This window comes from Sarcophilus harrisii, chromosome 1 (genome assembly GCF_902635505.1).
Source record: "Sarcophilus harrisii chromosome 1, mSarHar1.11, whole genome shotgun sequence".
Classification (NCBI taxonomy): Eukaryota; Metazoa; Chordata; class Mammalia; order Dasyuromorphia; family Dasyuridae; genus Sarcophilus; species Sarcophilus harrisii.
Genome location: NC_045426.1, coordinates 463,234,066 through 463,246,172, shown reverse-complemented (window position 1 = coordinate 463,246,172; position 12,107 = coordinate 463,234,066). Strand labels below are relative to the sequence as shown.

At 32.4% G+C, this 12,107-nt stretch overlaps 1 protein-coding gene across 1 annotated transcript in view; it reads right to left on the bottom strand.

Annotated features, from left to right (window-relative positions):
* The window catches only part of TOX (thymocyte selection associated high mobility group box), a 357,348-nt gene that overhangs the window by 59,073 nt on the left and 286,168 nt on the right, over positions 1-12,107 (bottom strand). The window contains exon 4 of the mRNA XM_003759752.4: positions 2,696-2,974. Within this exon, the coding sequence (XP_003759800.1) occupies positions 2,696-2,974 (279 nt within the window). The remainder of the gene's footprint in view (positions 1-2,695; positions 2,975-12,107) is intronic.

The window sequence follows — 12,107 nt, the reverse complement described above, 5'->3', positions numbered from 1 at the left end:
TCAGATTATCTGGTTTGTGGATTATCCATGATGAACTATGCTCCTTCATTTTAATCTATTTTCTATCTTAGTGACAAAAAAGGAAGAAATCAGAAATTATGAAAAGACCAAGTTTTCTTCCTTATATTTGATTGTATACTTAAAGTTATATTCTAAAGTCATACAGTCTAAAATTTCTTATACTTTATATTAATCTCATTTTTATGTCTTTCTCAATAGAAAACAATTGGAGAGATGACCATCAAAGAAATGTGCCCTAAGGGTATCAAAAGGCCAGTCAATCCAAGAGTATTTAAGTGCACACCCCTAGAAAAGCTAGAAATATCCACAACCATATAGATCTGCTATGACTAAGTGCCATTAAATGGTTTTATGAAAACACAATGTCAAGTAGAATGATTTTATAAGATGTGGAAACTTTGTGATTGATTTTGGTAACAGAATATTGGTGAAGGTATTGAGAAATTAAATTGGCTGGGGCAGATTTTATGGGGTATTCTTTGAAGTATGAAATAAACAGAAACCCATAATGTTGACTATGCTATTTTATTGTCTTCAATTTTTCTGGAAGAAGTCTGGTTGAAAGTGAAAATGTTATTCTTATTTTCAAAAAAAAGAAGAAAGTAGAATTTTAAAATTATAACATTGTGATTTGACTTCAATTTCTGGAAAATTCTAGAATATTAGGAAATAACCAATAAAAGTTGTAAATATTTGGGAAAAAGAAGCTGTGATCAGAAGGCACTAGCATGAATGAACCAAGAACAGGTCATTTCAGACAACCTTATTTCCTTTATAGACAGGGTTACAAGAGAAGTAGATTGAAGGAATTATAGAACTCATTTATATTCCTATCAATTAAACAAGTATTTACAAATCCAAGATAGGAATGGGAGAAACAAAGATAAGAAGGAAATAGTCCTTGTACTTAATGGAATTTGCATTTTACTGAAGGAAACAATCAGTATGCAAGTATGTAAACAACATATACACAAATATATCCAAAAGGATCACAGAGTACCAGAAAAAGCATTAATCACTGGGAGAAGGGAGTGGGAGGATCTAGGAAGGGGTAGAGGAGTTGAAGGTGGGATTTCAAGAGGCAAAAGTGAGGTGAAATGGGAGAACATTCCTTACAGAAGTTGACCTGTACAGAGTCAAAAAGCCAGAAAACAGGGGAGTAAATAGATTAGGTGTGAGGAGAAATAATCTGAAATCAGTATGCAAAGATAGTTTGGAGGGAGACTGTGAAGATCTTGACAGAATGAAACAAAAATTTTGCCAAGCACCTAACAAAGTTTTTCATATGGGTTTTGATAGAGAGAGAGCTATGGGTTAGAAGACAGATGTATCTAGATTGATTGAATGGCTGAATAAAGACTGGTCCAATATTAGTTGGTAAGAATTTTAATGTCCTTTGATTTAATTTAGTCAATGACTAAATGTAAAAATGGTTTGCTTATCAAAGCTTCCCAAGATACTATGATGGGAGAGTGAACTCATTGAATGACAAAGTTAAAAGCCATTTTCCTGTGGCTATTTTGTCCCCCTCTCCCCGAAACAAACAAACAAAACACAATCACAAAAAGGGTTAGAATATTGGGCTCAAAATAACAAGATGAAATTTATAGTCTTACATGTCAAAAAACCATCAACTTCAAAAGCATAAGAGTGAAAAAGATTTGGGGCTTTTAGTGGACTATAAATTAAAGATGAACCAATAGATGAGTCAGTATAGCAATCCAAAAAGTTAAATGTGATTTTAGTATTCACAGGGAGGATACTATAGCTTGAATATGATGTCAAGTTATGGGAATTCTGTCAGGAAGGACCTTGAGAATCTGGGATTTACAAAAGAGAGAAATAGGATACTAAAGGGCCACAAGATCATGCTCCATGAGAATTGTCAGAAGAAACTGACAATGTTTAGTCCTAAGAAGTGAAAACTTGGTGGCAGGGTGTGATTGTTATGTTCAAGTTTTTAAAGTGTTGTCATGTAGAAGAGGGATTAAACTCATTCTGCTTGCCCCTAGTGAACAGAAATGGAAGCAATAAGTAGAAGTTGCAGAAAACATTTTTTTGGCTTTGTCAGGAAAAGCTTCTGAACAAGAAAAGTTATCTAAAGATAAAATTAATTGCCTCCTGAGATAGATTCTGGATGGCCCCTTGTTAAGTATATTTTGGGTGAGATTTCTTATTCAAGTAGGGATTGGATCAGATTATCACTGAAATCGCTTTTGAATTTGATAATTGGTGATTCCTGCTACAAAATTCAATATTTATATGGCAAGCATTCTTATGCTTAATTAAAAAAACAACAACAACATATTACATTTCTGGGTAAAAAAAGTTTCCTAGAAAGGTAACTATTATCCCTTCTGCAAATCTTAAAAGACTGTGTGTATGGAATTTCTTTTAGTGTTAAAATTTCTTTAAAAAAAAAAAAAAAAAAAAAAAAAAAAAAAAAAAAAAAAAAAAAAAAAAAAAAAAAAAAAGGATTAACTGGCAACTGCAAATTAGCTCCAGAGAAGCAAACTGCTTAGTCATTTCCGTATGTGCTCTTTCATGCCACTTGGTGTGGCTTCCACTTAACTCACAACTTTTTCCTATTACAATTTAGGCAGGAAGACACCAAAGGAAAACTTTGCAAACAACTATCTTATTCAGTAGCTCCTATGAAATAGTCTCACCATACCTTAGTGGTATCATCCCCTTCATCTTCATGGACTGAACTGGATGGCGAAGGAGTTGCCGACTTGCTTCCAGGTGGAGATGGTGAGTTATGGGGAACATTGTTTCCCGCCATATTCAAACCAAGCTGTGCACTGAGCTGTGATTGGTTAATGGTAGTCAGCTGACCATGCTGCATCATTCCTGGCTGCCTAATATCTGCAGGCTGAACCCTTGGTCTCATGGCTGCCATCTGAGGGTGGGAACTATATTGAGCTCCTTCTGTACTCTGTATATCTTGCATCTACAAAAGGAAAATTGGAAAGGAATAATTTTCCACAAACATGTTTCTAGCAAAAATTGTTTTGCTTTTTTGAGAAAGCAAAATGTCCTCCTGATCTATACATTATTCCCCCAGTGTAAAATAATCCTGAGACTTGAAATCAGCAAAAAATATTTTAAGTAACAACCAAAAAAGGCTTTTCATAAGTGAATAGTTACATTCTGCTACTCATAATATGATTAATTAAATTTTATATTCTTTCCATGTTAATGAAATGTAAGCACATATCACTAATAGTTTTGGATGGTGCATGTTTCAAAATATTGATGCTTACAAGAGCACTTGACAAAGTTAAACAATTATTAGGTATTACAGCAGACACATCAATTCATTAAACTATCATTCCTCTCATTTCAGATAGGGTTTAGAATACTGAATATAGTATAGCATTTGGTTGAATTCTATACAGAACTGGCTTATGTAATATAATAATATCTAGATTCATAAGACTTGTAGCCTCAGGTTGACTAATCAATTAATTGCCTACTGAAGTGATTGGATTGAATAGTCAGATTTGAAAGTGAAGCTTTAAAGTCACAAGGTCACTATATTAGTCTATTGTACTATTTGGGTCACTGCTTTTTAGCATTAATGAGACTCACTCTTTTAATTCAAGCAATGAATTCAGACTCTGCAAGGATTAGAATGAAAAGCATTGGAGGATGAAGCTCTTAACTTATCCAGAGGTCAGATGTACAGTATAGGAGGGGGACAGAGGATTTCACTTACTCTTTCTCTAGTATTCTCAAACTCCCTGTAAGAGAGAATATTTTGAGGTGCTGATAGAGGCAATTTGGTTTCTCTTGTTGGTATGGTTTTAAAAGGATGTATGGGGAAAGGGAGGATAAAAGGATAGGGAAGAAAAAGGGAGAAAGTGAAAGATAGATACAAAGAGTTTTAACAAAGGTTAAAGTGACCTTTGTCAATTGAAAAATGAAATCAATGCAGTTATGAAATTCTATATGATGAGTTTGAATTTGAGAGTCACTGTCTACAAATGCTGCTATATTATGAAAACATGGTAGACAATAATTAATTATATATGAGAGCATGCATTTTGACTATAACCTTTTAATTCATAATATTTAGGTTATTTCACTGAACTGCTTAGGTCCATTTTTAACCTATATATGTAGAAAATTAGGGCCTGAAATAGCTGTCTACTGCTGTCAGTTTTACAGTTAAATAAACTCTTTGCCATACATAAGTTTCTGTCAACCTGATTGATTCCATTAAACTTCTCTCATCTAATTTACCATATTAGCCTCTTACCTAGCTTAAACAAGGTGAAATTGAGTCTGTCTATTCTTTACTATGTATTCCTCTCCACTCTTCTCTTTTGTTTTCCTTTTCAATCGTTTTTCCCCTCCCCTTTCTAGGCTCTATAGAAACTGCTTTCTAAATATGAATTAACTTTCTCCCATAATCCAAGTATCTCTTTTCTTTGTTTCAAATTGTAACACATATACGTCTTCTTCTGTAAAGTATTTTCTTCTTACAAATAACTTTTTGTTTCATACACCAGTTATCTTTGCTTTAAAGAAAATGGTTCCATTTTATATGTATATACATGCACATTCAAAATATCTATATGTGTGTGTTTGTATGCCTATGAATTGGAAGAGTACCAAACATTCAAACAAATACACTGTGTACATATGGATCAGACCTGTATTTTCATTGGTACAGGAAACTCCTAGGACAGGAGTCTCTAGCTTCCCCTATCAAAGCAGATCAATAGTTTCTTTGTACCTTAAAGAGTTTAGGAATATTGCTTAGGTCACTGAAAATTTAGATGATCTTGCATTCCTTATCATGAGCATTCTCATAGTTACTAAGATCTCAAGCTCAATTTCATTCTCTATTCATTCAATATATTCATTCTACCACTTAATTTTGCTTTTCATACTTTCACAAAATCCCTTGTATAAATATACCTTGACTATTTCAATAGCCTTCTACCTACCCCATCTCCTTCATTTCTCTTCCATTCCAATGCACCCCCTATTCAGTGGCATAAGGGATTTTAAAAAAAAGTTTAATTCTGATCATGTCACCCCCTTACCCAATAAATTTCAGTGACTCCTTGTTATTTTTAGGCACAAATTTAAAGTTTGCTGTGGCATTTGAAGTCTTCATAAATTGGCCTTTTCTTGACTTTACTATTCTTATATTTTCTTTCTCTTCATGAGCTCTATGTTCTAATATACTGATTATTTATTACTTCTTGAACAGAACATTCTACTTCATCTTTACCTGGACTGTCTCCCTTTGTGGGCAGGGATTGTTTTTGCTTTCCTTTGTATCCTTCTGCTTTAGTACAACACTTGGCATACAGTTGGAGCTTAGTAAATGTTTGTTGACTAATGACTAGGGTCATATAGCCAGTATATAAAGCAGGCCTTGAACCCTGGTCTTCAGGGCTTTGGGGACAGTTCTCTATTCACCATACTGTCATCCTGATATGTGTTTGTATTTATATAAGTAATATTTAGACTTGTGACTTCATTACTCTAGGCAAGAAACTCCCTTCTGCTTCTAAACCTAGCCTTAGATTTAAAGAGTTTCCTAATTCTCTAAGGTACCCAGTGCTGGGATACTCATTTAAATAATTTAACCAGGAAACATTCTAAGTTTGCAAATAATAGAAGAATTATTGATCTGCATTGGTAGAGGAAGTTTCCATACCAAGAGTAATATCATTGATGAAATCCCAGGTTTAAAGTTATTTATAGTATAACTATATATAATCATGTGCAAGAACAGGTATAAATACATATTTCCATATCAGGAAATCTCTAATAGCAATAAAGCTATAGAGATGATACAAAAAAAAAACCACATAAGAACTTGTCAACATGGCAGCCCATTAGAATTTGAGCATTTTGTAAGTAGAGATTGCTTTACTCTTTGGAGTAGTATCCCTAGCATTACATGCCTATTGATAGAAGTTTAAAGACAGTTGTTATGTCCTTTTTTAGTCTTCTCGGAGTCAATCATCTCCAGCCTCTTCAATTGACTTTCCTGTGTGAATTTGAAGACATTCTCCAGAAATTCACAAGCTAATCAACATTCTTTTTAAAATGTCATTTCCATAATGAAATAACAACAAAACCTCCAGATTTGATCTAACAAACACAGTTTACATTGCAGCTTCCCGATCTTGATACTATGTATTTAATGTAGCCTAAAATTGCATTAATGTTTTTAGTCACCATATATCACACTGTTAATATTTTGCAGTTTAGTGGAATCCACAGAACTTTTTAATGAATCATTTCTATCCAAATAGCTTTCATTTTCTAAGTATGAAGTCATTTTTCAAAAAGCATGCCATCTATGTCTTCATCAAAAACATGGATAAAAATGTGAAAGAATTAAGCATGGATCACGAAGTCTCTCCCTCAGAGATCTCATTCTTAGTTGAAACAATAGTGATTTTTTTTTTTGGGGGGGGGCTAATCATTCAACCAATTAAGTTTCTAACTCATCATATAACAATCTAATTTACATCTCTCCAGCTTGTCTGCAGGAATCAAACAAGAAATTGTCAAGTGTTTTTCTAAGTATAGGTGAACTATTATCTATAGCATTTTTAGATCGATTAGTCCAGTCAGTTTGTTTACAGAGAGGATATAACTTAGATTGGCATTAACTGTTCTTGGTAAATGAGACTCATTTTTTGGTGATCATTGTTTCTTTTTTGATATAGTCCCTAAACTTTCCATAATTAATGCTTTCTGTGTTTTTTTTTTCCTATGAATCAAAGTTAACTTTGTTAGTCTATGTTAGTAGATTTATGTTTCTTATCCTTTTTTGAAAATTAGCATAATATTTTCTCAGCTATAGTCCTGTGCTTCCATTTACCATGATCACAAAGATCACAGATTATAAGAATTTAGGTTTTAATGCATACAACTTTATAATTGTATAACTATTCCATGCTTTTGCATCTATCATTCATTATCCACATTTGCTTTTAAATTCTGTATATGACTTTTAAAAAGTAAAAATGGTCAATGAACTTTGAATGAATTCACATTGGTCTTTTTAGACAATTCACCTTTTCCCACTGTCAGAATTGCTTTTCTTTGTGAAAACCATTTGAATCACCTGCTTATGACACATATTTTTTATATTTATGTAGAGAAACCCTTGGCTATGGATTTTATGGCTAGCTCCTTTTTTCTTGATTTTGTTCTCCTTTATGATGCTGGCCATTTCTACTGAATTATTCTTTGTACACTGTAACTACAGCTGCTCTCTGTGTTATCTAACTTAGGGAGAAGTATGTTGGCAATTTTATTGTTTTTCTTCCTTTTCAATTTAGCCTGCTTTTTGATAGATTTTTAAGAATCTTAGCAAATCGATTCTTACCAGCTACTTTGTTCCTGACCAGAAGCTCATAATTTTTCTACTTTAAGCTATGATTCAGAAAACCAACTTCCAAACCAAGCTGATCACTTCCAGAATCTACCCTTTTATGATGAAGTCCTTGCTTTTGATCAGTAATATCAGTAATAAAAATATTACTTATCTTCTAAAGGTCTTTAGTTTCTGACCTAAGCCTTCATAATATTTATTACTGTTTTCTGGCAGTATCAATTGTATCCAAATGAATCATCTAATATAGGTAAAGGTCAATTGATTTGACAAATCTTGGGAAGTTCTATTTAGCACATAATCACATTGTAAGTACTTGATATGGAATATATCCCACTTGATAGGAATATATCAAGTTCCTATCCCATAAATATAGGAATTATGTGAATCAAGACCCCATCTTATAAAACTGACTCTATTTTGAAACCTGAATTTCATTTTTTTTTCTATAAACTCCACCTGCTTTCTAATCATGACAGTTGAGTAACATCTTGTTTCACATCCAACAAAGTTCACTTCCTTGCCTTTCTATCCTCCAAACTCTCACAAATAATTCATCTTCCTCCTAACTTAAAAAAATTCCTAATCTTATTCCCAATTAGAAATCAGCTTGTATCCTGGTTTTATATCCTGCTAATTGTTTTCTTTTAATGTCTAAAATCTGTCTCTTGTATTCAGTCTAATGCTAAGCTGTGGAGGTGTGATTACAATTTGTTGTGCAATTGACATGCACTGCTTAATAAATGGAAATGCTTAGAAGCTTGAACTATTGTTTCCTCAGTTATTTCATATTTTATCTGTCACAGTTTTTGGCAAAAATAGATCAAGTTTCAACTTCAACTCCCCAGAATGGTGTCTTAGCTTTATGGAAAACTGCCCCTAAAATAGGACTATTCTCTTGATTTTAAATTATTTTAAGCTAAGGTAAAGTTTATCCTCACATGGCAAGGGGCTAGCTACCTTGTTGGGAAAGAGAATATTCCCTTTTTAAGAGAGACAATTTTCCTCTTAAAAATAGATCTATTGTTTTAGTGTAATAAAGGAAGCCAGCTAGTTTTAAAGTAGTCCCAGAATAAAGAAAAAGACATAGGTATGCAGTTTGCTTTTCAAATTTATCTGAAACTTTTTTTTTAAAAGCAGGGAACCATTTAAAAAGTGTAAAATCTATTTAAGAATTTTCACCAAGAAACATCTCTCATCTTATGGAAAAGTGGGAGGGGAAAGGGAAAAAGGGAAGGGGTAGGCTAAAAAGAAGGGGAAAGAGAAATAGTAGAAGAAAGGTATAAGAAAGGGGGAGAGTCTCTAAACAGGGAGAACTGCTTGAGGCAAGTACTTGTAAGTAAAATATTGGTGAGGAGGGAGAGGGGAAAAGGAGAGTATAATTTGGGATTAATAAGCATCAGAAAATACAGAATTAGTAGTTTTAACTGTAAACGTGAAGAGGATGAACTCTCCCACAAAACATAAGCGGATAGGAGACTAGAATAAAAGCCAGAATCCTATAATATGTTGTTTACAAGAAACACATTTAAAGCAGAATGATACACACAGAGTAAAGGTAAAAGGCTGGAGCAGAATCTATTAGGCTTCAGGTGAAGTAAAAAAAAAAAAAAGGCAGGGGTAGCCCTCTTGATCTCAGATCAAGCAAAAAGCAAAAATTGATCTAATTAAAAGAGATAAGGAAGTAAACTATATCTTGCTAAAGGGTACCATAGATAATGAAGCAATATCAATATTAAACATATATGCACCAAGTGGTATAGCATCTAAATTCCTAAAGGAGAAGTTAAGAGAGTTGCAAGAAGAAATAGACAGCAAAACTATAATATTGGGAGATCTCAACCTTTCTCTCTCAGAACTAAATAAATCAAACCACAAGATAAATAAGAAAGAAGTTAAATAGGTAAATAGAATACTAGAAAAACTAAATATGATAGATATTTGGAGAAAATTGAATGGAGAAAGAACGGAGTGAGCCTCTTCTTGGGAGTTCATGAAACTTATGCAAAAAATGACCATATATTAGGACATAAAGATCTCAAAGTCAAATGTAGAAAGGCAGAAATAGTAAATTTATTTTTTTCATATCACAATGCAATAAAAATTATATTCAATAAAGGGCCAGGAAGAAATAGACTAAAAAGAAATAGGAAACTAAATAATCTCATCCTCAAGAATGAATGGGTGAAACAGCAAATCATAGACACAATCAATAATTTCATCCAAGAGAATGATAATAATGACACAACATAATAAAACTTGTGGGATGAAGCCAAAGTGGTAATAAGGGGAAATTTTATATCTTTAGATGCTTACTTGCATAACAGAGAAAGAGAAGATCAATGAATTCGACTTGCAACTAAAAAAGTTCAAAAAAGAAGAAAATAAAAACTCCCAATCAGATGCCAAACTTGAAATTCTAAAAATAATAGGAGAGATCAATAAAACTGAAACAAAAAAAAACTATTGAATTAATAAATAAAACTGAGTTGGTTTTATGAAAAAAAAAAACCCAACAAAATAGATAAACCTTTAGTTAATTTGATTAGAAAAAAGGAGAGAGGAAAATCAAATTGTTAGTCTCAAAAATGAAAAAGGAGAACTATCCACCAATGAAGAGGAAACTAGAGCATTTATAAGGAGTTACTTTGCCTAACTTTATGCCAATAAATTTGACAACCTAAGTGAAATGGAGGAATAACTACAAAAATATAGACTGCCCAGATCAACTGAAGAGGAAATAAATTACTTAAACAATCCCGTTTTAGAAAAAAGAAATAGAACAAGCTATTAATCAACTCCCTAAGAAAATATCCCCAGGACCAGATGGATTTACATGTGAATTCTACCAAACATTTAAAGAATAATTAACTCCAATACTATATAAACTATTTGAAAAAATAGGGAATGAAGGACTCCTACCAAACTCCTTTTATGACACAGACACGGGATTGATACCTAAACCAGCTAGGACAAAAACAGAGAAAGAGTATTATAGACCAATCTCCTTAATGAATATTAATGCAAAAATCTTAAATAAAATATGAGCAAAGAATCATCCCCAGGATAATACACCATGACCAAGTAGGAATGCAAGGCTAGTTCAATATTAGGAAAACTATTAGCATAATTGACTATATCAATAACAAAATTAACAAAAACTATATGATTATCTCAATAGATGCAGAAAAAACACTTGATAAAATCCAATGTCTATTTCTATTATAAAAACACCACAGAGTATGGGAATAAATGGACTTTTCCTTAAAATAGTTGGTAGCATCTATTTAAAAACATCAACAAACATCATATGTAATGGGGATAAACTAGAACCATTGCCAATAAGATCAGGAGTGAAAGAAAGTTGCCCGCTATCACCATTGCTATTCAATATTGTATTAGAAATGCCAGCCTTGGCAATAAGAGAAGAAAAAAAGATTAAAGAAATTAGAGTAAGTAATGAGGAAACCAAATGATCATTTTTTTCAAATAATATGATGGTATACTTAGAGAACCCTAGAGAATCAACTAAAAAGCTATTAGAAATAATCCACAATTTTAGCAAAGTTGCAGGATACAAAATAAATCCACATAAATCATAGGCATTTTTATACATCACTAACAAAATCCAACAGCAAGAGATACAAAGAGAAATTCCATTTAAAATAACTTGATAATATAAAATATTTGGGAATATATCTGCCATGGGAAAATCAGAGATAACAATAATTATTATAAAAATTACATTAGCGAATATAAAAAGATGACAATACTCCCTAAACTAATTTATTTATTTAGTGCTTTACCAATTAAACTCCCGAGAAACTATTATACTAACCTAGAAAAAAATAACAACAAAATTCATCAGGAAGAACAAAAGGTCAAGAATTTCAATGGAATTAATGAAAAGCAAAGCAAATGAAGGTAGCCTAGCTGTACCAGATCTAAAACTAGATTTTAGCAGTGGTCATCAAAACCATTTGGTACTGGCTAAGAAATAGATTAGTTGATCAGTAGAATAGGTAGGTTCACAGAACAAAATAGCCAATGACTATAACAATCTAGTATTTGACAAACCTAAAGACCCCATCTTTTGGGATAAGAATTCACTATTTGACAAAAACTGCTGGGAAAATTGGAAACTAGTATAGTAGAAAGTAGGCATAGACCTACATCTAACACGATATACCAAGATAAAGTTGAAATGGGTTCATGATCTAGACATAAAGAATGATAGTATAAACAAATTAGAAGGATATAAGATAGTTTACCTCTCAGATTTACCTCCTCAGAGGAGGAAGGAATTTGTGACCAAAGAACTAGAGATCATTATTAATCAAAAATAGATAATTTTGATTATATTAAGTTAAAAAGTTTTTGTACAAACAAAACTAATGCAGACAAGATTAGAAGGGAAGCAATAAACTGGGAAAACATTTTTACATTTTACAGATCCTTTACAAAGGATCTGATAAAGGCCTCATTTCTAAAATATATAGAGAACTGACTCAAATTTATAATAGTTCAAGCCATTCTCCAATTGATAAATGGTCAAAGGATATGAAAAGACAATTTTCAGATGAAGAAAATGAAACACTTTGTAGCCACATGAAAAGGTGCTCCAAATCACTATTGATCAGAGAAATGCAAATTAAGACAACTCTGAGATATGACTACACACTTGTCAGATTAGCTAAGACAACAGGAAAAG